Source organism: Uranotaenia lowii, chromosome 1 (assembly GCF_029784155.1).
Source record: "Uranotaenia lowii strain MFRU-FL chromosome 1, ASM2978415v1, whole genome shotgun sequence".
Classification (NCBI taxonomy): domain Eukaryota; kingdom Metazoa; phylum Arthropoda; class Insecta; order Diptera; family Culicidae; genus Uranotaenia; species Uranotaenia lowii.
The window spans coordinates 157,977,417-158,003,496 of record NC_073691.1 but is presented as its reverse complement, the minus strand read 5'-3'; the positions used below and the strand labels follow the sequence as shown (position 1 = coordinate 158,003,496).

General features: G+C 38.1%; 1 protein-coding gene across 2 annotated transcripts in view; it reads left to right on the top strand.

The window, feature by feature from the left end:
* Positions 1-26,080, top strand: part of LOC129740676 (cadherin-99C) — a 625,931-nt gene that overhangs the window by 479,326 nt on the left and 120,525 nt on the right. For both annotated transcript variants that reach the window (XM_055732426.1, XM_055732427.1), the window contains exon 6: positions 17,265-17,453. In XM_055732426.1, the coding sequence (XP_055588401.1) occupies positions 17,265-17,453 (189 nt within the window). The remainder of the gene's footprint in view (positions 1-17,264; positions 17,454-26,080) is intronic.

Below are 26,080 nucleotides of genomic sequence, written 5' to 3'. Positions count from 1 at the left end.
CTTACAACCGATTTGAATTTCTATAGTCAAATAATTCAAGCTGTTGTGTCTCTTTTTTTTCAAATTTCTTCAAGTTTCAAAAATCACAAAAATCACAGAAACCACAGAAATCACAGAAAAGACAGAAAACAAAGAAATAACAGAAAAGACAGAAAACAAAAAAAACACTGAAACCACAGAAATCACAGAAATCACAGAAATCACAGAGATCTTAGAAATTACAGAAATCACAGAAATCACAGATATTACAGGAATCACAAAAATCACAGAAATCACAGAAATCACAGAAATCACAGAAATCACAAAAATCACAGAAATCACAGAAATCACAGAAATCACAGAAATCACAAAAATCACAGAAAGCACAGAGATCACAGAATTCACAGAAATAACAGCTATCACATAAATCACAGAAATCACAGAAATCAAAGAAATCACAAAAATCTCGAAAAATCACAGAAATAAAAAAAATCACGAAAATCTCGAAAATCACAGAAATCACATAAATCACAGAAATCACAGAAATCACAGAAATCACAGAATTTGTAGAAATCACAAAAATCTCGAAAACCACAGAAATAAAAACAAATCACAGCAATCAGAAAAATCACAGAAATCACAAAAATCACAGAAATCACAAAGATAAAAAATATCGCAGAAATCATAGAAAACTCAAAAATCACAAAATCATAGTAATCGTAGAAATCAAAAACTCACAGCAATCAAAGAAATCACATTGTGTGTTTAACACAATTCACACAAATAACAGAAATCACAGAAATCACAAACAACTCGAAAATCACAGAAATCACACAAATCACACAAATCAATGAAATCACAGCAATCACAGAAATCACAAAAATCACAAAAATCACAGAAATAACAGAAAGCACAGAAATAACAATAATCAAAGAAATCGTAAAAATTACAGAGATAAAAAATATCACAGAAATCATAGAAATCTCAAAAATCACAGAAATCATAGTAATCGTACAAATCAAAAACTCACAGCAAACAAAGAAATCACACTAAACACACAATTCACACAAATAACAGTAATCACAGAAATCACAAACATCTAAAAAATCACAGAAATCACACAAATCAATGAAATCACAGCAATCACAGAAATCACAAAAATCACAAAAATCACTGAAATTACAGGAGTCACAAAAAACAACAATCAAAGAAATCGTAAAAATCACAGAAATCACAGGAATCACAAAAATCTCGAAAATCACAGAAATAAAAAATCACATAAATCACAGAAATCACAGAAATCATAGAAATCACGAAAATCTCGAAAATCACAGAAAGGAAAAAAATCACAGCAATCAGAAAAATCACACAAATCACAGAAATCCCACTTATCACAAAAATCACAGAGATAACAAATATAACAGAGATTACAGAAAAGTGGAAAAGTGGAAAAGTCGAAAAGTCGTAAAGTCGAAAAGTCGAAAAATCGAAAAGTCGTCAAGTCGAAAAGTCGTAAAGTCGAAAAGTCAAAAAGTCGAAAAGTCGAAAAATCGAAAAGTCGAAAAGTCGAAAAGTAAAAAAGTCAAAAAGTCGAAAAGTCGAAAAGTCGAAAAGTCGAAAAATCGAAAAGTCGAAAAGTCGAAAAGTCGAAAAGTCGAAAAGTCGAAAAGTCGAAAAGTCGAAAAGTCGAAAAGTCGAAAAGTCGAAAAGTCGAAAAGTCGAAAAGTCGAAAAGTCGAAAAGTCGAAAAGTCGAAAAGTCGAAAAGTCGAAAAGTCAAAAAGTCGAAAAGTCGAAAAGTCGAAAAGTCGAAAAGTCGAAAAGTCGAAAAGTCGAAAAGTCGAAAAGTCGAAAAGTCGGAAAGTCGGAAAGTCGGAAAGTCGAAAAGTTGGAAGGTCGGAAAGTTGGAAAGTCGAAAAGTCGAAAAGTCAAAAAGTCGAAATATCGAAAAGTTGGATAGTCGGAAAGTCGGAAAGTCGGAAAGTCGGAAAGTCGGAAAGTTGGAAAGTCGGAAAGTCGGAAAGTCGGAAAGTCGGAAAGTCGGAAAGTCGGAAAGACGGAAAGTCGGAAAGTCGGAAAAACGGAAAGTCGGTTAGTCGAATAATCGGAAAGTCAGAAAGTCTGAAAGTAGAGAAAATCGGAAAATCGTAAGCCAGAAAGTCTAAAAGTCGGAAAGTCGGGAAGTCAGATAGCCGGAAAATCGGAAAGTCGGAACATCGGAAAGTTGGAAAGTCGAAAATTCGGAAAGTCGGAAAGTCGGAAAATCGGAAAGTCGGAAAGTCGGAAAGTCCGCAAGTCCAAAAATTGGTTAGTTGGGTAGTTGGAAAGTCGGAAAGTCGAAAATCGGAAATCCGAAAGCCGGAAAGTCGGAAAGTCGGAATGTCGGAAAGTCGGAAAATCGGAAAGTCGGAAAGTCGGAAGATCGGAAAGTCTAAAAGTCGGAAAGTTGGAAACTCGGAAAGTCGGAAAGTCGGAAAATCGGAAAGTCGGAAAGTCGGAAAGTCCGAAAGTCCAAAAATTGGTTAGTTGGGTAGTTGGAAAGTCGGAAAGTCGGAAAGTCGGAAAGTCGGAAAGTCGAAAAGTTGGAAGGTCGGAAAGTCGGAATGTCGGAAAGTCGGAAAGTCGGAAAGTCGGAAAGTTGGAAAGTCGGAAAGTCGGAAAGTCGGAAAGTCGGAAAGTCGGAAAGTCGGAAAGTCGGAAAGTCGGAAAAACGGAAAGTCGGAAAAACGGAAAGTCGGTTAGTCGAATATTCGGAAAGTCAGAAAGTCTGAAAGTAGAGAAAATCTGAAAATCGTAAAGCCAGAAAGTCTAAAAGTCGGAAAATAGGGAAGTCAGAAAGTCGGAAAGTCGGAAAGTCGGAAAGTCGGAAAGTCGGAAAGTCGGAAAGTCGGAAAGTCGGAAAGTCGGAAAGTCGGAAAGTCGGAAAGTCGGAAAGTCGGAAAGTCGGAAAGTCGGAAAGTCGGAAAGTCGGAAAGTCGGAAAGTCGGAAAGTCGGAAAATCGGAAAGTCGGAAAGTCGGAAAGTCCGCAAGTCCAAAAATTGGTTAGTTGGGTAGTTGGAATGTCGGAAAGTCGGAAAGTCGGAAAGTCGGAATGTCGGAAAGTCGGAAAATCGGAATGTCGGAAAGTCGGAAGGTCGGAACGTCTGAAAGTCGGAAAGTTGGAAAGTCGGAAAGACGGAAAGTCGGAAAATCGGAAAGTCGGAAAGTCAGAAAGTCCGAAAGTCCAAAAATTGGTTAGTTGGGTAGTTGGAAAGTCGGAAAGTCGGAAAGTCGGAAAGTCGGAAAGTCGGAAAGTCGAAAAGTCGGAAAGTCGAAAAGGGGGAAGTAGGAAAGTCTGAAAGTCGGAAGGTCGGAAAGTCGGAAAGTCGGAAAGTCGGAAGGTCGGAAAGTCGGAAAGTCGGAAAGTCGGAAAGACGGAAAGTCGGAAAGATGGAAAGTCGGAAAGTCGGAAGGTCGGAAGGTCGGAAGGTCGGAAAGTCGGAAAAACGGAAAGTCGGAAAGACGGAAAGTCGGAAAGACGGAAAGTCGGAAAGTCGGAAACTTGGAAAGTCGGGAAGACGGAAAGTCGGAAGGTCGGAAAGTTGGAAAGCCGGAAAGTCGGAAAGGCGGAAAGTCGGAATGTCAGAAAGTTGGAAAGTCGAAAAGTCGGAAAGTCAGAAAGTCGGAAAGTCAGAAAGTCGAAAAGTCGAAAGGTCGAAATGTCGGAAAGTCGATAAGAAATGTCTGATAGTCGGATTGTCGAAATGTCGAAAAGTCGAAATGTCGGAAAGTCGGAAAGTCAGAAAGTCGGAAATCGGATATCGGTAATCGTAAATCGGAAATCGGATATCGGAAAACGAATAGGACATCGGAATTCGACATTGGAAATCGGAAATTCGGAAAGTCGAAAAGTCGAAAAGTCAAAAAGTCGAAAAGTCGAAAAATCGAAAAGTCGAAAAGTCGAAAAGTAAAAAAGTCAAAAAGTCGAAAAGTCGAAAAGTCGAAAAGTCGAAAAATCGAAAAGTCGAAAAGTCGAAAAGTCGAAAAGTCGAAAAGTCGAAAAGTCGAAAAGTCGAAAAGTCGAAAAGTCGAAAAGTCGAAAAGTCGAAAAGTCGAAAAGTCGAAAAGTCGAAAAGTCGAAAAGTCGAAAAGTCGAAAAGTCGAAAAGTCGAAAAGTCAAAAAGTCGAAAAGTCGAAAAGTCGAAAAGTCGAAAAGTCGAAAAGTCGAAAAGTCGAAAAGTCGAAAAGTCGAAAAGTCGGAAAGTCGGAAAGTCGGAAAGTCGAAAAGTTGGAAGGTCGGAAAGTTGGAAAGTCGAAAAGTCGAAAAGTCAAAAAGTCGAAATATCGAAAAGTTGGATAGTCGGAAAGTCGGAAAGTCGGAAAGTCGGAAAGTCGGAAAGTTGGAAAGTCGGAAAGTCGGAAAGTCGGAAAGTCGGAAAGTCGGAAAGTCGGAAAGTCGGAAAGACGGAAAGTCGGAAAGTCGGAAAAACGGAAAGTCGGTTAGTCGAATAATCGGAAAGTCAGAAAGTCTGAAAGTAGAGAAAATCGGAAAATCGTAAGCCAGAAAGTCTAAAAGTCGGAAAGTCGGGAAGTCAGATAGCCGGAAAATCGGAAAGTCGGAACATCGGAAAGTTGGAAAGTCGAAAATTCGGAAAGTCGGAAAGTCGGAAAATCGGAAAGTCGGAAAGTCGGAAAGTCCGCAAGTCCAAAAATTGGTTAGTTGGGTAGTTGGAAAGTCGGAAAGTCGAAAATCGGAAATCCGAAAGCCGGAAAGTCGGAAAGTCGGAATGTCGGAAAGTCGGAAAATCGGAAAGTCGGAAAGTCGGAAGATCGGAAAGTCTAAAAGTCGGAAAGTTGGAAACTCGGAAAGTCGGAAAGTCGGAAAATCGGAAAGTCGGAAAGTCGGAAAGTCCGAAAGTCCAAAAATTGGTTAGTTGGGTAGTTGGAAAGTCGGAAAGTCGGAAAGTCGGAAAGTCGGAAAGTCGAAAAGTTGGAAGGTCGGAAAGTCGGAATGTCGGAAAGTCGGAAAGTCGGAAAGTCGGAAAGTTGGAAAGTCGGAAAGTCGGAAAGTCGGAAAGTCGGAAAGTCGGAAAGTCGGAAAGTCGGAAAGTCGGAAAAACGGAAAGTCGGAAAAACGGAAAGTCGGTTAGTCGAATATTCGGAAAGTCAGAAAGTCTGAAAGTAGAGAAAATCTGAAAATCGTAAAGCCAGAAAGTCTAAAAGTCGGAAAATAGGGAAGTCAGAAAGTCGGAAAGTCGGAAAGTCGGAAAGTCGGAAAGTCGGAAAGTCGGAAAGTCGGAAAGTCGGAAAGTCGGAAAGTCGGAAAGTCGGAAAGTCGGAAAGTCGGAAAGTCGGAAAGTCGGAAAGTCGGAAAGTCGGAAAGTCGGAAAGTCGGAAAATCGGAAAGTCGGAAAGTCGGAAAGTCCGCAAGTCCAAAAATTGGTTAGTTGGGTAGTTGGAATGTCGGAAAGTCGGAAAGTCGGAAAGTCGGAATGTCGGAAAGTCGGAAAATCGGAATGTCGGAAAGTCGGAAGGTCGGAACGTCTGAAAGTCGGAAAGTTGGAAAGTCGGAAAGACGGAAAGTCGGAAAATCGGAAAGTCGGAAAGTCAGAAAGTCCGAAAGTCCAAAAATTGGTTAGTTGGGTAGTTGGAAAGTCGGAAAGTCGGAAAGTCGGAAAGTCGGAAAGTCGGAAAGTCGAAAAGTCGGAAAGTCGAAAAGGGGGAAGTAGGAAAGTCTGAAAGTCGGAAGGTCGGAAAGTCGGAAAGTCGGAAAGTCGGAAGGTCGGAAAGTCGGAAAGTCGGAAAGTCGGAAAGACGGAAAGTCGGAAAGATGGAAAGTCGGAAAGTCGGAAGGTCGGAAGGTCGGAAGGTCGGAAAGTCGGAAAAACGGAAAGTCGGAAAGACGGAAAGTCGGAAAGACGGAAAGTCGGAAAGTCGGAAACTTGGAAAGTCGGGAAGACGGAAAGTCGGAAGGTCGGAAAGTTGGAAAGCCGGAAAGTCGGAAAGGCGGAAAGTCGGAATGTCAGAAAGTTGGAAAGTCGAAAAGTCGGAAAGTCAGAAAGTCGGAAAGTCAGAAAGTCGAAAAGTCGAAAGGTCGAAATGTCGGAAAGTCGATAAGAAATGTCTGATAGTCGGATTGTCGAAATGTCGAAAAGTCGAAATGTCGGAAAGTCGGAAAGTCAGAAAGTCGGAAATCGGATATCGGTAATCGTAAATCGGAAATCGGATATCGGAAAACGAATAGGACATCGGAATTCGACATTGGAAATCGGAAATTCGGAAAGTCGAAAAGTCGGAAAGTCGGAAAGTCGGAAAGTCGGATAGTCGGAAAGTCGGAAAGTCGGAAAGTCGGAAAGTCGGAAAGTCGGAAATTCGGATAGTCGAAAAGTCAGAAAGTTGGAAATTCGGAAAGTCGGAAAGTCGAAAAGTCGGAAGGTCGGAAAGTCGGAAAGTCGGAAATTCGGAAAGTCGGAAAGTCGGAAAGTCGGAAAGTCGGAAATTCGGAAAGTCGGAAAGTCGGAAAGTCGGAAAGTCGGAAAGTCGGAAAGTCGGAATGTCGGAAAGTCGGAAATTCGGAGAGTCGGAAAGTCGGAAAGTCAGAAAGTCGGAAAGTCGCAAAGTCGGAAAGTTGGAAAGTCAGAAAGTCGGAAAGTCGGAAAGTCGGAAAGTCGGAAAGTCGGAAAGTCGGAAAGTCGGAAAGTCGGAAAGTCGAAAAGTCGGAAAGTCGGAAAGTCGGGAAGTCGGTCAAGTTGGAAAGTTGAAAAGACGGTAGGTCAAAAAGTCGGAAAGTAGTAAATTCGGTTAATCGGAAGGTCGAAAAGTCGAAATGTTGAAAAGTTAGAAAGTCAGAAAGTCGGAAAATCGGAAAGTAGGAAAGTCGGAAAGTCGAAAAGTCGGAAAGTCGGAACATCGGAAAGCCGGAAAGTCGGAAAGTCAGAAAGTAGAAAATCGGAAATCGGTTATTTGGAATCGGTTATCGGAAAGTCGGAAATCTGAAATCGGAAATCGGTTATCGGAAATCGGAAATCGGAAATTGGAAATCGGAAATCAGGAATCAAAAATCAGAAAACAGAAAGAGAAAAAGAGCAGAAAGAGAAGGAAGAGAAAAAAAAACAGGAAGAGCAGTTAGAAAAGAAAGATTAGAAAGAGCAGAAATACAGAAAGAGCAGAAAGTGCAGAAAGAGCAGAAAGAGTAGAAAGAGCAGAAAGAGTAGAAAGTGCAAAAAAACAGAATAAGCAGAAAGAACAGAACGAGCAGGAAGAGAAGAAAGAGCAGAAAGAGCAGAACGATCAGAAAAAGCAGAAAGAGCAAAAAGAGCAGATAGAGCAGAAAGAGCAGAACGAGCAGGAAGAGCAGAACGATCAGAACGATCAGAAAGAGCAAAAAGAGCAGAAAGAGCAGAAAGAGCAGAAAGACCAGAAAGAGCAAAAAAAAAAACAGAAATCATTGTTCTGAAAAGTAGTCAATTGTTTGCTGGAGTAAAACAAATTTCAATAAGATACTTCATCAAGGCCTTTAAGGCAGCAACAAAACCTTTGCATTTTTTAACTTTATAAAATCTGATTCAAAAATATGGGAGAGGGAGGTTATTATCAGCATTACTTAATTTTTATTGAGGGTACGTCGCAGCGTTACGATTTGTGATGTACGGGGAGAGGTGGTCAAAAGGTGATTTTTATGCTTCGAATAATTAATGGATGGCGGCTTTCTCATTTTAATACAAAGATGGGTAATAAATGCATCATAAATCCTGTGTGGACCTGCTTTTCAAAACCTTCTGTAATGGAACCTTTTTAACATTTGAATATTTTATAAGGGAATTTGTAAAAAATTTACACTGGTTAATATTTAGCAGAGTTTAATGCGATCTATCAAGATTTTATGAATCATTTAAAATTTTTGGTTCTAAGTTATTTGATGCTTTCAGCATGACTTCATTCTGAATCGTGCCTTACAACATCTTAGGACCCCGTAAAGAGATGCGTGCATTCCGGCACTGGAATTCCGAAACTAACAACTGCAAGAAAATCTGCACCTAGTTTAGGAAAGGTCACGGTCAAGCTCGTGCTGTAGCAATTGGCAGTCTACATGCGGACACAAACTGCTGTTCCGGGTGGAATTAATTAAAACCCTATGAAGATCTGATCAACGCCTGAAATTACTGGCCTGGACTGCAAAGACGGAACACTAGGAAGCAACAGTCTTGCCCTGGCTGGGAGCAAGTTTGAGCCCAAGTCGTGAATAATTTCACCTACAATCGAGTGGCTACTTTAAGACGCTGCAATGCTAGAGCATCATCATCATTATCGTATCGGTCCAGGTTGCACTTTTCGAAAGTCGAAGCCAACGACGAAAGCACGCTGCAGGCAAGAAAGTTCAACCTGTAGGATCCGGGCTGCCCCAGATCATCCTAACCTCCAACGACGACGACGGTGCAACTACTGCATCGAAATAGGGCCGACTCGACTCGAGACGAGACTGATTCCGGTAATTATTTATTGCCCGGTTTCTCTGTCTGTCTTCACGGAAACTATGATTTGTAGCTACCATCCAATTTTTAACGGGTGGTGGCGAGCTGGTGCCATTCATGAGCCGGAGAGTGGCCCAGAACCGTTGAAGTTGGCATCTCTGAGTCACACTTGCCGGGGTCTACTGAAGCCTTCCGAATCCCATCCCTCAAGGTGGTTGAGGAAGAGGATAAAAGGGCACTAGAGTAAGTAGTTGGTAGTTTATCATTGAAATGGTAATAAATAAGTCACGAATTGCCGGCCAAGTTTCTCCCGGGGATCGATTTCAGCTGCTCAAATAATGAATTACAAATCCCTACAAACCCGTTCATTGCTCCCGATAAGATCGATTGCTTCGGGGGGCCACTCGGTTGGTTGCTTCGGATGGTTCGACTCATCCCAGCGAAAATTGCACTGGAGGAAGCTTACATTATCTAACGGATTTATTTTCTCTATTTCGATTCCTTTTTCCTCCATTAACCTGTGCTGTCATCAAGCCAATGTACTACTGGAACAACACTCGCAATGTTCCTGCAACATATGAATGTATGTTCCTTTAAATAGTTCCGTTCAAGCCTAATCAGCCCAATTCTTATGCCTATTTGCATTCCCAACCCTTAGTCACCAAACTATTGACGCGTTTCTTTATCTAGGAGGTATGTTCGAAAAAAAAATTTAAAACATCAATAGGTGAAGTGAAAAGAAACATTATTTTTTTACATTTTCGTCTAGATGACTAATTACAGGCCTCACTGCATTTCTACAAGGTGAAGCTGCCCACTGAAAAATTTAACAAAATGCGGTGGTAAAATCGTACGCAAAATAATTGAACCTCTAGCTGGAAGGTATTTTGCCAAAATTCGGAACAGCAACACGGACTCCTCAGTGGGCACCTGAAAGGTTTTCAGCCAAAAAATTTTCGTTGTCAAGTCTCAGTTGGACGTTCCAGACATAAACAAGAAGAACAAACTTTAAAAAAAAGAGGAGTACTAGAGGAAGCTAACGATTTGTGGAAGCTGCAAAAAGGTCTAACAAAGTTGATTCTCTCTTTTGGTTATGTATGAAACCATGCCATTATGTAGAAACTGTGATGGAGTAGTGAAAAATTAAATATTTTTATTATGTGCCGAAGGATAAAAATCGGCTAAGTTTGTCATAACTTCGACAAAATAAAGAATATTGAATAATGTATAGGGTCAAGCTTCAGGCTAAGAAAAACGTAATCAAAAATATGATATGAAAAAAGGGGGTATTTCCTCATTTCTTTTCAAGCAATTTCTTTTCAAGCAATACTTCAAGCAATACTTTGCGGGGCACAAGCAGTGGTGTCAATTCAATTAATTGTTTATCAATGCCAAAAGACATGCCCCTGTTGAACAGTTAATAACTTGGTTTCTTAATAAGATACGAAGTTACCATCTTGGACGAATTATTTCAGCAGAAAATTACCTTAAGAGAAATAATAAATTGGCACAAAATCCATGAACAGGCTCGGTTCCACCGAAGAAACAAAAATGATGTTGATTTTTCAGTACAAAATGTTCAATTTTCCCATACAAACCTAAAAGTTCAAATTTACTCGTGTAAACGTAACTTAAAAATTCTGCAAAAAATCATGGATGAGTTTTGAACCAAAACGAAGCTCTTTAGACCCCAGGGTTTGGGAAATTCAAAAATGTTATATGATTTAAATCGCCGTAATTTTTTATGATTTTAATTTTAATGGCATGTGCTGCGGAATGAAAACTAGAGAGAATTTATTTTATAGAAATTTGAAAGATAGGTGGATAGACAGGCATTAGTGCGCCAATAGGAGAAAGCTTGAAAGGTGCTAAAATTTTAGGCTAGAGGGCATATTGATGAAAAGCTTCCATGAGTTGCTCCCGCCTTTGCTCTGCACTAGCTAACTATACATGAGAAACTCAGAAAGAGAATTCTCATGTATAGCGAGCCCAGTGGTTTGAGAGCATGTTTTTACGCACACTTCAAACGAGCAAAAACGTAACAACCCATGGGCCTACTGAACTTTCCTTATGCGAGAACAGTTCTAGCAACGTTGCCATTTTTTCAGATTCGCTGCGAATAGTTGCTACTTGTCGATTTTTTCGCATTCCACATTTTATCTTTTATTTTTTATCCTTTCTTTCAAATTTCTATAAAATAAATTCTCTCTAGTTTTCATTCCGCCGCACATGCCATTAAAACTATAATCATAAAAAATTACGGCGATTAAAATCATATAACAAACAATCATTGCCAAAAAGAAAAAATACAACAAAAAACTACGGTTCAAAACTTGACACTTGGCCAAAAAGTAAGAACGCGGAATAGATAAAATGTGAAATGCGAAAAAATCGACAAGTAAAGGGTGATACGGTCAAAATTTGGTCAATATCAACTTGAGGTATTTTTTTCAATTTTGCATTTCATAACCTGAACACCCCTCATTTTGAACGTGTGTGCGTGTAGAATGTTGCTCCTATCCACGACGATGCAGACGAAGTTTGACTGCGTGGTAATGGACGACGAAACCTACGTAAAAGCCGACTACAAGCAGCTTCCGGGACAGGAGTTTTATATGGCAAAAGGAAGGGGAAAGGTAGGTTCCCAAGGACAAAAACCCTCCCAACACGTCAGGGCTCCACCCAATTGAGAAGTGCTGGGCTATTGTCAAGCGGAACCTAAAGAAGACCAAAAAAAACTGCTAAGGACGAGCAGCAGTTCAAGGCAAACTGGCTTTTTGCGGCGAAGAAGGCGGACAAGGTGGCTGTACAAAATCTGATGGCAGGCCCGGCAGTTCGGATTTGGAAAAGCGGAAGCCTAACTGAATATTTTTCCTGAATTTTATATTAATTAAACTTGAAAAAGAAATTCAATTTGATTTATTAAATAAACGATTTCACCGATTTACACACGTTTTCCCTTAACCAAATTTTGACCGGATCACCTTTTAGTAGCGGATTGTCAAAGACGATGTGGGGCAAAGCTGATCACCAACAAGAGGTCTTGTGGACAACAAGAATCCTGTTGAAATGTGGTTCGGTCGGCGGCCGAGATTGAGCAACCTTCGTATTTTCGGGTGCCCAGCGTATGCGCAGATCCCGAAGGAAAAGCGACAGAAGCTTGATTCCAAGTAAACGGGTACAGAATATGGCATGAATCGAGCAGATGCATCGAAATTCACGGTAGCGTTGTCTCCGATAAAGTCAGCGTGATAGAGTCTTTACAAGAGCGACATGATTCATAAACATCATCTATCCAGAAACTTCCTGAGAACCCACCTGAGCCTGAACACACATTTGAGCGGTAAACCAATAAATCAGATCAACAATCATTATTGGAGCAGCTAGACGATGCTTATGAACCTGAAAACGCACTCAAGCGATCAGTCGATGTGCCAACAACAGTAAAAACAGCTGAGCGGTTAGCCGATTTTCCTCCTGATCCCGATCACACTATGGTTAGCAGTGTATTTAGGTGTTGGCGACGAGAGCGACAACAAGAGCAGCGCAGAATTTCCGGACGATGATGAACAAGATTCCATGATGGAGAACAAGACTTGGAAAACGGTTAGCTTGTCCCCGGATCACAGGAAGCGTATCTTGTCGAAGTGGGTGTTCACCGTGAAGGACGGTGGTCGCTACAAGGCTCGATTGGTTGCGAAGGGATGTTCCCAATGACCAGGATTTAACTACTGAGAAACCTATGCACCGGTTGTCAAGCTAGAGAGTGTCCGAACTGTTTTGGCGTTGGTGAACGAATATGACGTGGTCGTTCATCAGATGGACATCAAAACTGCATTCCTAAATGGAAATTTAGAAGAGGTTATTTTCATGCAGTTTCCAAACGATGACGTCGGAAAATCAAAGGTCGTTTGATTGAGGAAAAGCCCCTACGGCTTGAAGCAAGCGGGTTGTGCCTGGTACCAGCGATTCGACGATGAGATAAGACAGCTTGGTTTCTATCCGTTGAAGGGTGACTGCTGCGTTTACCGTTCCTTCAAGCGAGGTCTCACCCTGATCCTGTACGTGGATGAAAGAGTTTATTTGGATCAAGATCGACCTTGGAAGGCTATTCCAATTGAAGGATACCCTGGAGTTCAATAGGAAGACCATCAAACGAGACTTTCGCAGGCGCGATAAGTCGAAAAGGTTCTGCAGCGATTTGGTACGGCCGATTGTAAACCTGTTGGCACATCGCTCGACACGGACGTTCGCTGGCTGAAGCTAACAGCCATTCAAAGTATTGATTGGTTGTCTACAATACCTGGCGACATCTTCGAGACCAAATATCTGAGCTGCGGTTAGCGCACTTAGCAAGTACCAGGCCAGCTCGGCGGAGAGGCAAGGCCTGAAGCGCATTCTGCGATACCTTCGGGGTACAACCGATACGGCGTTGGTATTCCGCAGAAACATGAAATCGAAACCACTCATCGGATATGCTGATGCAGATTTTGCCAATGACTCCGATGATCGAAGATCTGTATCAGGCTACGCTTTCATGATCTACGGAAATCTTATTTCGTGATCAACGAAACCTCAGCAGACCGTCGTCGACCGAAGCTGAGATAGGAGCCCTTTGCCATGCAGTCAAGGAAGGTTTGTGGTTAGCACTCCTTACACGTTAATCGAGAACAACATCCCTTGCATCCAGTACCTGGAAGAGGCGCGGACCCTTCAGCATCTGAAGCATCTGGATGTGAAGTATGCATTCATCAGGGAGATCGTAAAAAGAGGTCAGCTTTCTTTGAGACACATCTCAACTGAGGATCGGCCAGCTGATGCGTTCACGAAGGCGTTACCAAGAGCGAGGCACGCGAAACTATTCAGCATTCTTGATTTACGAACTGAGGGGAGGTAATGAAACTAACGGTTTCGGCTCCTTCGGCATCCGGAAGCAGTAGACGATTTCTGCTGCCACGAGCAGAACCAAAACATTGTTTGTTTTGGTTCCTCTTACTATGTTTAATTCGCAATTGATGATTGCTGAGAACAATAGGATGCTGATGATGAAGACAGTACAAATGTTTACATCATCACACTGTGAAGCCAAATTACTCAAACTAGGTTCTTGGCAACTCAGCAGATATCCTGAGTGGTTAGCTCAAAACATCACACGTTCAACTCATTCATTTATTGTTCCTATCCTACTTTAACTTGTAACGGGATAGGAAGAAACATGAAAACGTTTTTATTTTGTTCCCTTGAGTTATGCGCAGTGTAGTTGCACTGGAAGGTTAATGGCAGCCTCCAATCGAATCTACGTCGTTGGCGTTCCCACCTTATGCCAATGGCATTGAAATATTGGAAACCTATGATTGGAGTAAAGTCTAAATTTTGGGTGTAGAAAGCCTCAAAATTTCGAATTCAAAAAATTTTATTATCACATTTCACCCTCAACACGTGATTTATTTTCATTTGTTATTTTCTATTTTTCTCCATTGTTTTTTGTTCTGAGCCTATTTTTCTTCGATTGAAAAAAATCATAATCCTTTAGCTTACTCTTACATTGGTTTTTGACTTTCCGAAAAGCTCACATGACTTATGACTAATGAATCATTAAAAAGCGATTCATCTCGTGAGAGCTAAGCGGATTCTAAATAAAAACAGCCTTTTTGCCAAACACGGGAGAACAAGAAAGATGAGCATAATTTTTCATCGCTTCCAGATGTATCACGATGACATTTGTTGTTTGCTTCTTCCATGGTAAATGGCTAATGTAAAGATCAATTAAAGGTTGCTAAAAGATCACGTACCGAAAAGGTTGGTCGATTAACTTGTTGGGTGGAACATTCTAGGCACTTTTTTGTTATGAATAAGTAGACTCCGGTTAGATATTCATTATTGAATAAATGAAATTGAATCCATATTTTTTTTTGTTTGAAATTAGTTGAAATTAATTCTGTTCAATTTAGCTGATTCAAAATATTCTGTCACATTCTTCAAATATATGATCCGTATCTGTGAAAAGACGTGTTTGCAGATTTGAATAAGTGACCCCTAGAGGGACTGATCCGGATAGTTGGTCGAGTGATCCCCTTCACATGCCCTCTCGAGGGGAAATCCAAATACAGCTCGACCTGACAAAGATTAATGAGCTGCGATCCTTGATGAACAGGAATGGATCAAAGCATTCCAACCTTCGAGTGGCTGCTGTAAGACGCCAGCCAGGATGAATGGTGGTATGAAGCAGGTACTGACAGTGCAAAATTCTTTCCCAGTCAGTGATTTTCAAACTCTCTATCGTATGACGAACCTACTTTTTCTATGATGGGAAAAATGTTACAAACTCCTTCATAACTAAATTTTTTTATCATTGTCAGACCTCTCGACCTTGAAAATATTGGGAAACCCTTGTTTGAGAAAATGGAATAAAAAATTAAAATAATCCTTCCTTAAAGACTATTCTATATAATATGTTGACGACTGACTGATGGACACGGTGACGGTTCAAAATTCCATTGAAATCCGCACCTTTCAGATTGAACGTAGGGGCCGGCCGGGGTCATTCAAACTCATCAGTCAAGGTTTCTCTGTTCTCGGTGCCGATCGATGGTGGGTGACGCTTAAACCTATTTACCGCTGGTTCTTTTCGCGAATCTGCTTTCAGGAGAAAAAAAAAGAACTGCGAGTCGAGTGGCTTGTTCAAAAAAAACGTCGTATATTAAGGTTGAATGTATTCGGAATCAAACTAAAAGAGTTATATTTTTGTGGGTAAAAGAAGAAAAAATTTCTAGGATCCGAAATTCCAGGGAATCAAACAATTAAACGGGGAAAGATAGTAAAATCCCGGAAATTCCCGATCCCGACAAATTGAGCTAAATTTTCAAACATAAACATGACCTTGATTGATAAAGATCGCTAAGATTCAACAAGGAAAATAATTATCCTACCTTGAAACACAGTTTAAACTTAAATTTTTTTCTCAAGAAATTGGTTTAAACCTTGAATGAAAAAGAAAACATGTACTAGCGATTGCTATCGTTGATGTCTTTCTGTCTGTCTGTCTGTCTGTCTGTCTGTCTGTCTGTCTGTCTTTTTTTTCTGTCTGTCTGTCTGTCTGCCTCATATACAAAAAAACTTGTTTGAATAACTCGAGAATCAATTATGCAATTGAAACCAAATTTGGTATGGGTATGTATTTGGGTACGATAAATGTTCCTTAAATGGTTTTGTACCCTTTCGTCTTTCCAATGGGAAAATAGGAAGCGGGGAGGGGGGCTCCTGTACAATTTTGTACACCATTCGAGAACTTATCATGCAAACGGAACCAAATTTGACATGCGAGGGTATATGGATAGGAAAAATATTTTAAAGATGGTTTGAGACTCTTCCTTCCTTCCAGTGTAGAAATAGAAAAGGAGGAGGAGCCTCCGATACAATTGTTTGCAAAATTCGAGAATTTATCAATCAAATGGAACCAAATTTGACATGGGTGATTATTTGGGTACGAGAAATAATTCTATGGCTATTATAAAAAAAAACCCTATTCACCTTCCAGTTGAGGTAAGAGAGGGGAAAAGGAGTTCCGAACGATTTTTGTTAATTTGAGATCTTATTCAACGAATGGAACCAAATTTGAAAAAAAGTATTCGAGTACGTAAATAGCTTCAATTCGTTCAAGGAGAGAATCCATACTCCCATTTCATAGAGCCGTGAGTGGAGGAGATTTTGTTGCATAGTTTTTAAAACTTTTCAAGCTATAGAAACTCGATGATTGGTGTTATTTAACAGTAATAAATATTGAAACTTACAAGCTCTATATCACAGAAACTAGATAGGTAATAGACAAAATCTGACAATTGATGGATTCCGCAGAACCAATTTAAAACTCTGTAGAACCTCATTTGAAATTTATTCTTTTAAGGGTTTTCCGGGAAGCAATCAAAAATTTCCAAGACGTCTTCATCAAATCAGAGAAGATGTTTATTGTTCTCAGATTTAATGAATTTTCATTGAAATTTATATTGTAGATTGCTCTCTGGCAAACTCCTGAAAATAACTATAAATTTACTAAAAGTGTTATAGATACTTTTAAGGCCATTTGTAGTCAGTAATTTTTCAGTTTAAAGATAAAATTCATATCTACTGATACTTACTCTGAAGCGATCCCTTTTTATGGGCTCGTCATACTCGACTGTCCCCTCAAAACCAGGGAAAAACATAACTAAATGCAAAAATTGTTTGCATAACCTTCCCCCTTTCTGGTGTATCGACCGATGAGCCAGCGCGAAATGATTAATTGAGAAAGATGAGTTTGTTCCTGGCGCGTACAAATGGACAGGCGCGGTCTTGTTTTTCGCGGGCCCTCCCCCTCATCTCATTCCATCGGGAGGTGGGGGCAAACATCTTTGCCTTCGAAGACGTATTGTCTGTTGAGTGAAAAGAGCTTCCAGCTGCCACGATCTGCTATTTTGCTATGTATTTTACTACGAGGGCCTCGTTTATCGTTCATGGACAAGAACATTCCTGGAATGGGACCCAGAATCTTATTTTTTTTACTTACATATGGCATCAGCTTCGTTTGAGAATAGATCGACGAGAAGTGAATCATCCTTCATGGCGATGATGGTGATGGTGATTGGCTCATTTGGTAACCGTTTGTGTTGTAGAACGCGATCGTGGCTCAGCAATTTATTTCTGCCACTAGCCTATAGGTGAAATGTAAGGAAAGGAAAGAAAAAACTATTTTAAATTCCATCCAAGGCTTATGATAATAACAATTCATCCAAGCAGAACGGTCGCGAGTGAAGATGATTTATGCGTGTTTATTTTCTTTCTCGTTTTTCCTCTCATCTAGTCGACGCCTGTCGGGACCACCATTTTCCGGAACCTGCAGGCCCAGGACAAGGACGCCGGAGTCAACGGACTCGTGGAATATTTTGTTGTCGAAGGTTCGCAGCAAAATATTTCCGACATTTCACCCAACACGCTGACGGCGGCCGATGGATACGGGGTGTTTGCCATCGCCTATCCACACCAGGGACAGGTGAGTTTGGAAAAAATAAAATTTTGAACATAGTATCCCAGCGAACGAGTGTGATAAATGAAGAAGCAAAATACTGAATAGCAAATTTTGAATAACATTTATTCATCACAAGTAGATATTTTTTTTAATTATTTTTCTAAAAATTTCAAATACGATTTTTTTGCGACTAAAACACATGAATTTTTGCAACTCTTTAATCATTTTTTTCCGAGATATTTGAGATTGGGTATTTTCTTGAAAAAATTAAACCATATTTGAAATGCATTTCTATGAAAAATACAATTGTTTTCCCATTTCTCCTTTCATCTCAATACAAAAAGAATGGGCCATTTACTCCTTTATGAGTTAAAAGAAACAATGACAATGAATTCAGTTATTCAAACCTATTCAGGTAACATCGTTAAAGCAAAAGTATTTATCAAAGGAGGTAAAAAAATGTTTTTTTCGTGTTATTCGATTTTTTACTACAAAACTCAGCTTCATATTTAATCTCGGATAAAAAAAAATTAAAAATCTGCAATACGTCATGTACTGTAAAATCAGAAAAATTACTCTAATCTATTATTTTGGAAGAAATTTGAAGCCCTCCGGCGCAAATTTTCAGATAAGAAAAAAAAATCATAACTTGGCTTCACAAAAAATCTTAGAACAATACAACAGAATGTTGACATTAATATTATCCTCTTCTTCTTTCTAATTGAACTCGCTGATGCTATTTCATCCCGACTCGAAACTGCTTCATCGGCTTGCTCCTATTATGGTCCAATTACAAAAAATATATGACCAACGTATTTATAAACACTCCTTAGATTTAAAAACTTTTCATTTTTTTTTTCTGGCTATATTTAGGCAGAAATATTGGGGTGGTGCTAGAAATTATAACTAAAATTCAAAGAATTGATTAAAATTTGACTTAAAATGATTAAAAAAACACCGAGAATAATAACAAAAACGAAAAAAATGACAAAAATGACAAAAATGATAAAAATGACAAAAATGACAAAAATGACAAAACTGACAAAACTGACAAAAATGACAAAAATGACAAAAATGACAAAAATGACAAAAATGACAAAAATGACAAAAATGACAAAAATTACAAAAATGACAAAAATGACAAAAATGACAAAAATTACAAAAATTACAAAAATTACAAAAATTACAAAAATTACAAAAATGACAAAAATGACAAAAATGACATAAAAGACAAAAATGACAAAAATGACAAAAATGACAAAAATTACAAAAATTACAAAAATTACAAAAATTACAAAAATTACAAAAATTACAAAAATTACAAAAGTGATAAAAATGACAAAAATTACTAAAATTGCAAAAATTATAAACATGACAAAAATTATAAACATGACTTTGCTACTTTTCCTACATAAATCGCATTGGAATGGTCTTTCAAATAATCGTATTACTAGGCAGTTGTTTCCCTTTGTCAACCAACATGTAACTTTCAAAACCTTCAGTTAAATATAAATTTCACATTAGGTAGCTTGGGTAAATAGTCAGCCAGCACAAAATTGATTTAGACAAGTTACAAATGAAAACCTTGGAGACGAAGGGGTATTAGTATACTAAGGCTATTTTCGAGAAAACACGCTTTAATTTGTTGTTTGACCATTTTCTATATATTTTTCGAAAATTTGTATTTTTCTTGTGAACATCATGAAATATTGTTTTTAATATGAGATTTTGCATTATTTATGTGATAGCAAAATTAAGCGAAAAACTATTTTGCATCAGGAATTATAACAAGTTCATATTTATTCATGTCAAGTCGTATAAAGAGGTAAGGTTACAATAACTATTGATATATCGGATTATCCATCTGTCATATTGGCAACACTTCCCTTATGATTCCCTATCTGGACAACTGGCAGCAATTCCAATGAACACTACACGGACACAGAAAACTACCCACTTTTGAATACTTTTGATTTAAAACGTCACTTTAGTGCAGGAACTCACTGATGACTTAAGGCACAACAACCCAAAAGTAGGTAGTTGCGCTTTAAGGTCCTAGTGGGTAGAAATGATTTACTTTCAAAATTTTGAGAAAAACCGCAAAAAAAACGGTAAATTAGCTGTGACATAATGATTTAGTGATATTTTCAATATTTCCCTTGCTTTTAAGCAAGGAGTGAGAATACTCAAACAAATGTTGGTTGCATTAATAGATAATTTATTGAATGATAACATATTTCAAAATTTTCATTTTAGTCATTGTGTCCCTACTTGAAATTTTTGACCTGTTACATATAGTAAATTAATTTTAATGATATTCTGTACATAATAAATGTCAAATCAATTTAAGAATAATTTATATTTGCATTGATGAAAGTGAAAAGTTCTATCAAAATAACTTTCTGTAATTTTTTTTTAACATTATGAAACTATTTTTGAATTGAAATGAATTACGAATGATTACACAAATCTATACCTAATTCTTCTCCTGATGTTTTCATTGTTAGGAGTCTTATTATGTTTGCGAGTGTCGTATTAATATCCATCACATATATTCATATTTCCTGCTGGACATTGCTAAGTCGATTCCGATACGCTGGTAAATTCAGCTAAACAAGTCGGATGAATATGTTGCATGCAGATCAATGGAAACAATTTGTTTAACCTGAAAAATGAAAAAAAAAACATTCAAAACCAATTGGAATTGTTCGTGGGCCTAAGATAAACGATCCTAGCGGCGCCAGCAAATGAACTGCAGAATTCCCAAATTAAAAAATCACCAGCTCCATCTTTCTCAACAAAGCCGGATGATTATCTTCCGGAATGCCATTTCCTTGGAAATTCCTAAAAAAAAAATTGATAGGTATTAGCAAAAGAAAACATGGATTTACCAATAGATTTAACAAAACAAACCTGAATTGTGGCCACCAGAAAGTGCTGAATTCCTGCATCAGAATTAATCGTTCGGCTCTTGAAAAATCGACAACCTAAAAGCTGCCTTCATCGTTCGAAAAAAATCCTATTTTTTATACCTGCATATTGCCGGCTGCTGTAACAGAAGAATTGAATACGGTAATGGAATGATGCTACGAGAAACTTAATGAAATTCATGTTTTCTTGGCAGGAGGAAAAAGGTAACCTTAAAAATAACAAGAGAAATATTCAAGAACTGTGGAGGAATTTCCGCAAAAAAAACACAATAACAACTCACCGAAACATAGCTCCTGCCTTTGGACAATATCCCGTTGAAACATCGACCAATTTTAAGGAATAAACTGCGGGCTGCGGGTGAAAAAAACAACTTTCTTCTCTGCAACGCGTTTCTCAGCTAAACACTTCGAAAAGAAAATGTCGGACAATGTCATTGCAAAACAAACTGTCTAAAATCCGTCAAATATATGAGTGGGTAATAATTACTGAGTTTGGGTTATTTGCATAAAACCCCTTAAGTAAATTAAAACTACCCATTCAAAAATACGTACTTTGGGCTTACTTACAGTGGATAGTTTTGTTTAGTTCGTGTACGAATTCATTCTTCGTCGATTCTAGAACAATAGCGGATTGACGATCTCTCTCACTTGCGACTCTCTGTTATTGTTTACATTTGCGACGCGGTTCGTCAGTCTACATCAGTGGTCGGCAACCTTTTGAGTTGGAAGAGCCAAAAACTTCAAATTTTAAAATTCCAGAGTTTGAAAGGGCCACCTTAAATAAAACACAAAAAACCGTAAAAAATTAAAATATATGTATGATTAATGAACATTAGGTTTACGAATATAGCTTTAAGCCCATTCGAGTTTTTATCTAACTCTTGGATTTTTCTTTCAAATCTGTTTCTGATAACCATTAAGGATAAGGATTTTCTTCTGGATCGTCATCTTTCATAACATGGTTTTATTGTAAATCAATTTTAATACGTTGGCATATATCGAATCAAGAAAGTTTTAAATCCAGGTAAAGCTTACAAGAGCAGAATATTTATAATTTTTTCGTCAAAGAATAGCTTTAAAAATTAGCAATGTAAATGGAAATATTTTTTTCTTAAATAATCAAACTTTCTCCAGATTTAGCAAATCCTTTCCAAAATCCAGAAGTAGGAGATAAAGTTCAACAAGTGTTAGTAGTCGTAGTCTAAAATTTTTATCTTCAAAAATATGCTCCTGACAACTGGTAGAATTTTCAAAATTCATGACATCAAGCGAACGTGTCTTAAGAGTTTTATGCTTCTGGAAAATTTAAAAATCTCATGTTATGTCACATGTGATTCTTCAGTGTTGTGCGTCCAATTGAATGAAAAATGAAATGCTATACATTGGATATTATTCATCAATGTTTGCTTAAGCTGCTGCTGCTCGACCGGTATAAATCTGAAATAATGGGATTTTGCAGCTTTTATAGAAAATTCTTGACAAATAATAAAGAAACAGTACATTTTAACAGGCAAAATCAGTTCTAGTTCCGTTTTAAAGTTTCAGAAAAAAAAAATTAATAATAAATAAATCAACGGTGATAAACTCTTTATCAAAAGTGAGAAATAAATTATGTCCCTTATTGAAACTTTGTTAAAAATTTGTGTGCTTTCGATTGGCTGCATGCATCACACTTGACATTTTAAATGTGTTCAAAACTCATAGGTTTAGTTATTAGTTTAGTCATAAGGTTCAATTATTAAAAAAAACTGCTTCGAGATGAAAAGGTCAATGAAGTTATTGATACCAAATATTTAGCCTTTTGAGTATTGAGATTGAGTTTTCAAATATATTTTCAAAATTGAAGTTTTTATTCATTCTCACACACTACACACTATTAATTTTTTGGTGTAAATTTATGTCAAATTGGATGCACAAAATTGAAGCATCACTTTTGACCTAAAATTAAACCAATAAAAACAGAAACGTTTGAAGCCATAAATTCTTTGACATAAATTAAATGTCATATTTGATATAATATTACAATATCATCGATGATGTAAATTTATATCTAAGTGAACGCACAAAAGGAAGGCATCTTTTTGACATAAATTTAGATTGTCTCGAAAATAACGTAGCGTTCTGTTAAATTCAGATGACAGAAGCTTTCGGATCCAAAAATTTGTAGAGAAAAATATTTGCATGGGCATAAATTTTAGTTACGTTTCAGTTGGCAAAAATACTTGTTATTAAACGTTATTTATGTTTCAAATTATTGAAATGACATAAAGCTTTAATGCGATTCCAATAATGTGAAAGTAGTATTTACTAAAAGTTTTTTACAAAATTCTTACTAAAAATTTATGACTATGAAAATATATTTCTTTAAAAGTTTGTGCTACCGGAAGCCTAATGTATGGAGTATTAAAGTAACATTAGATGCACAAAATTAAAACTTCGAATGGGGCATGAAATATATTGAGTTTATTATGAAAATGAAATTTCCAACTGACGGAGATACGGTATTTCCCGGATTTTAATAGATTTCACCGACCACTAACCACACCCTTCTTTCAGAGCAGGCTAACTTCCACCAGGGACAGGATATATCCTTCTATAGAAATGTTTTTTCTTTATCGGCTCTTTGACGATTGTAAACAAACTTTCAGGACAGAAAAAAACATCGACAGCAAAATCGATGAGTTTTTGACTGCGTTTTCTCTCTCTCATTTTATTTTAAGATTTATTTTAAAGTGTGATGTAAAATTGGACTATTCTGGATAGGTTCTTGAGGTTTTACTAGTGTGTGTGTGTGTGTGTGTGCGTGTGTGTGTGTGTGTGTGTGTGTGTGTGTGTGTGTGTGTGTGTGTGTGTGTGTGTGTGTGTGTGTGTGTGTGTGTGTGTGTGTGTGTGTGTGTGTGTGTGTGTGTGTGTGTGTGTGTGTGTGTGTGTGTGTGTGTGTGTGTGTGTGTGTGTGTGTGTGTGTGTGTGTGTGTGTGTGTGTGTGTGTGTGTGTGTGTGTGTGTGTGTGTGTGATGTTTTTGTTCGAATTGATGTAAAATTAGATCTTTTCTTGAATAGATCGAAATTCCAATAGGGGTTTAAGCGTTTCTGGCACGTTTAAAATTATAAAATTTTTGGTGTGTAGGTATTTTTCATAAAAAGGCAAGAGAAAAGCTGGAAAATAAACACTCGAAAAATGATTTTAACCAGCGGAATTCAAATCTTATCTCACAATTCTAAAAAATGCATACTAATTTCTTTCGCTAAAATAAGTTGCAAACTCGGGATTTCGATTTTTTTTTTGAATAATCCTGGTAAAAACCTAGCCTTTTTCCTCTATATCCGGGCACTGGACGGGTCTTGGCCTCTTCCATTTTTTCTTTGAAAATCTGGGCAAGCCCCGGGAAAACCGGGCAATCTCGAATACTTATGAGGTATCATTATTAAAATACATTAAAAATATCGTTTTTATGTTTTAACGCGTCAAAATTGTAAATTTATTTGAAATAGTTGACTAGTGCCAGGTCACAAGACTAAATTATCGTTTTAGCATAATTTAATAAATATTTTATTCAAAACTATTTATAATATAAGCGCAGCGAGCTAAAGAGCCGCAGCTTTACATCAAAAGAGCCGCATGCGGCTCGCGAGCCGCATGTTGCTGACCTCTAGATTAATCGCCGCGGACTAAATATTACTGTTCGGTCGTCGCGAGGGAGTTCCAACAATTGTAAACTGAAATTTGGTTATATTCGCACATATACCCCTTTGGCTCTGACGGCCTCGAATAAAGTGTCTCAGTTTTATCCTTGTTTTATGCCAGCAAGGAAATTGCAGGGATAAAACAGTACTACCAGTACACCCCTCGAGTATTCTGTCTCTCTCCAGCAAGCTTGATCAAAGTTAAATCAGGGTTTCGTTAGACACTCATATACTATCTCATATTGTGGCTTCAATAGGGCTATCGTAACTTTCTTAAAAGTATAATGTTATAAGGATAATTTTTTAATCAAGCTGTTACAGAGCACTGTTTTAGAAAACACGACAAATGAAATATTTTTGAACATTTTCTGGAGTTTCTTCAAAACAGTGATAAAACTGTGGTTTATTGCATGAATCCCCATAAAGCAATGATAAATTTCAATAAGGCGAAATGGCTTAAAGTGAGTTATGGGATGGTTCATTGAGACTTTAAGCAACCAATTTTGGCTGTTCAAGGTCTCAAAACGTACTCTATGTAGTAAATACTATTTTGCTATATTTTTAAAGTTCGCCAGAAAAATCAGAGCTCTTCAAATCGAGAACTAAGTTTGTAAGTTATGAGTAGTTCAATTTGAGCCGATCTTCAGTGACATGACATATTCGTCGATAGTGGGCTTCTGAAGTGCCCCATCCAACTAACGCACTTATCGTCAGATAATACCGTCGTAAATTTGAAACCGGTCGTCCCGTCTTCTCGGTGGCGCAAAAGTTACCTAATAAATTTCCAATTATACAAACACACCTCCGTAGGAAGAATTTTAAACCTTCCGTCATAAAACGCTCATTAGTCATGCCATTTGGTGGGTGCGTGCCTAGGTCTGGACGGGCCCAGAAAGCGAAAGTGCCCATTCAACTCTTCGAGACGACGACGACAACGAGGGGCTCCATTATTCTGTCTATCTAATCGACACGGCTCTAATGGAGTTTGTCGCGTCTCAGCTCAGGTTGTTGCAGTTGTCAACACTTACTCGCTTAGAGGTAGTTACTTAGATCGGTACCCTGAGCGATCTTGTCGGAATCTTCAGCTGTCCGTCGATTATGGCTTGCCGTCGTCGTCGAGCGTAGCAAATGTGATGAATATCAAACCCGATTGGAGTTACACCTCTAACGATCCAAGAGGCCAAGAGGCGTCGAGACGGTTATAAAATAATTGTCGTCATCGGCTTTCCTCTGATGAGTGGATGGAATCACACTTTGTGCATTGTAGAATTAGCCAATTAGGAACTCTAATAGTGGTGGGTAGTCGTCTTCATCCGCGTTTGTCGATCTTGACTTTACCTTTGAATGAGACATTTGTGGAATCAGCCAGGCGACAACGGAACAGGGCTAATTGAAGTTTAGTGCATCAATCAAAGTTTTTATGGTTGAAATATTGGAGATTCTTTGTTGCAATTTTGAACGCTGATCGAAAGATTACAAGAAGTGCGACATGATTTCACTGCTGATTTGGGCATTCAGCAGCATGGTAATTTCGGAGTTTATTTATGTTGAGACTAACGGTTTCTGCTTATTTCGGATCTTCCGAAATCAAACGTTTAGAATCGAATAGATCCACCAGCAACCGCCGTCGAAGAACCAACACATTGATTGTTTTGGTTTCATTTGCTATGTCCAATTCGCAATTCGCGATTTCGAAGCTAATTTTTGACAGGTCGTGTGTGTGCAAGAAAATGTTAACAAACGGGTGGAAATACTAGCTTCTAATAAATCATTATTTTCTTTGATTTGGTTAGGATTTTCAGAAAATGACGGATACAAATTTGAAGTAAAAGGTTCAGAGATTATTGTGAGCTATAGGAGAAAATGTTTATGTGCCGTGAAGCATTGCAAATCGACAACAAAAAAGGTCAATTTTTTACTACTCCAAAAACTATTCTGAGTATTTCACATATTTTTGAATGAAAACTCGAGCCAAATGCACATTTTCATTTGTAGTTTGTTAAAAGAGAAGTCAATTAACGTTCCTTTAAAATTTGG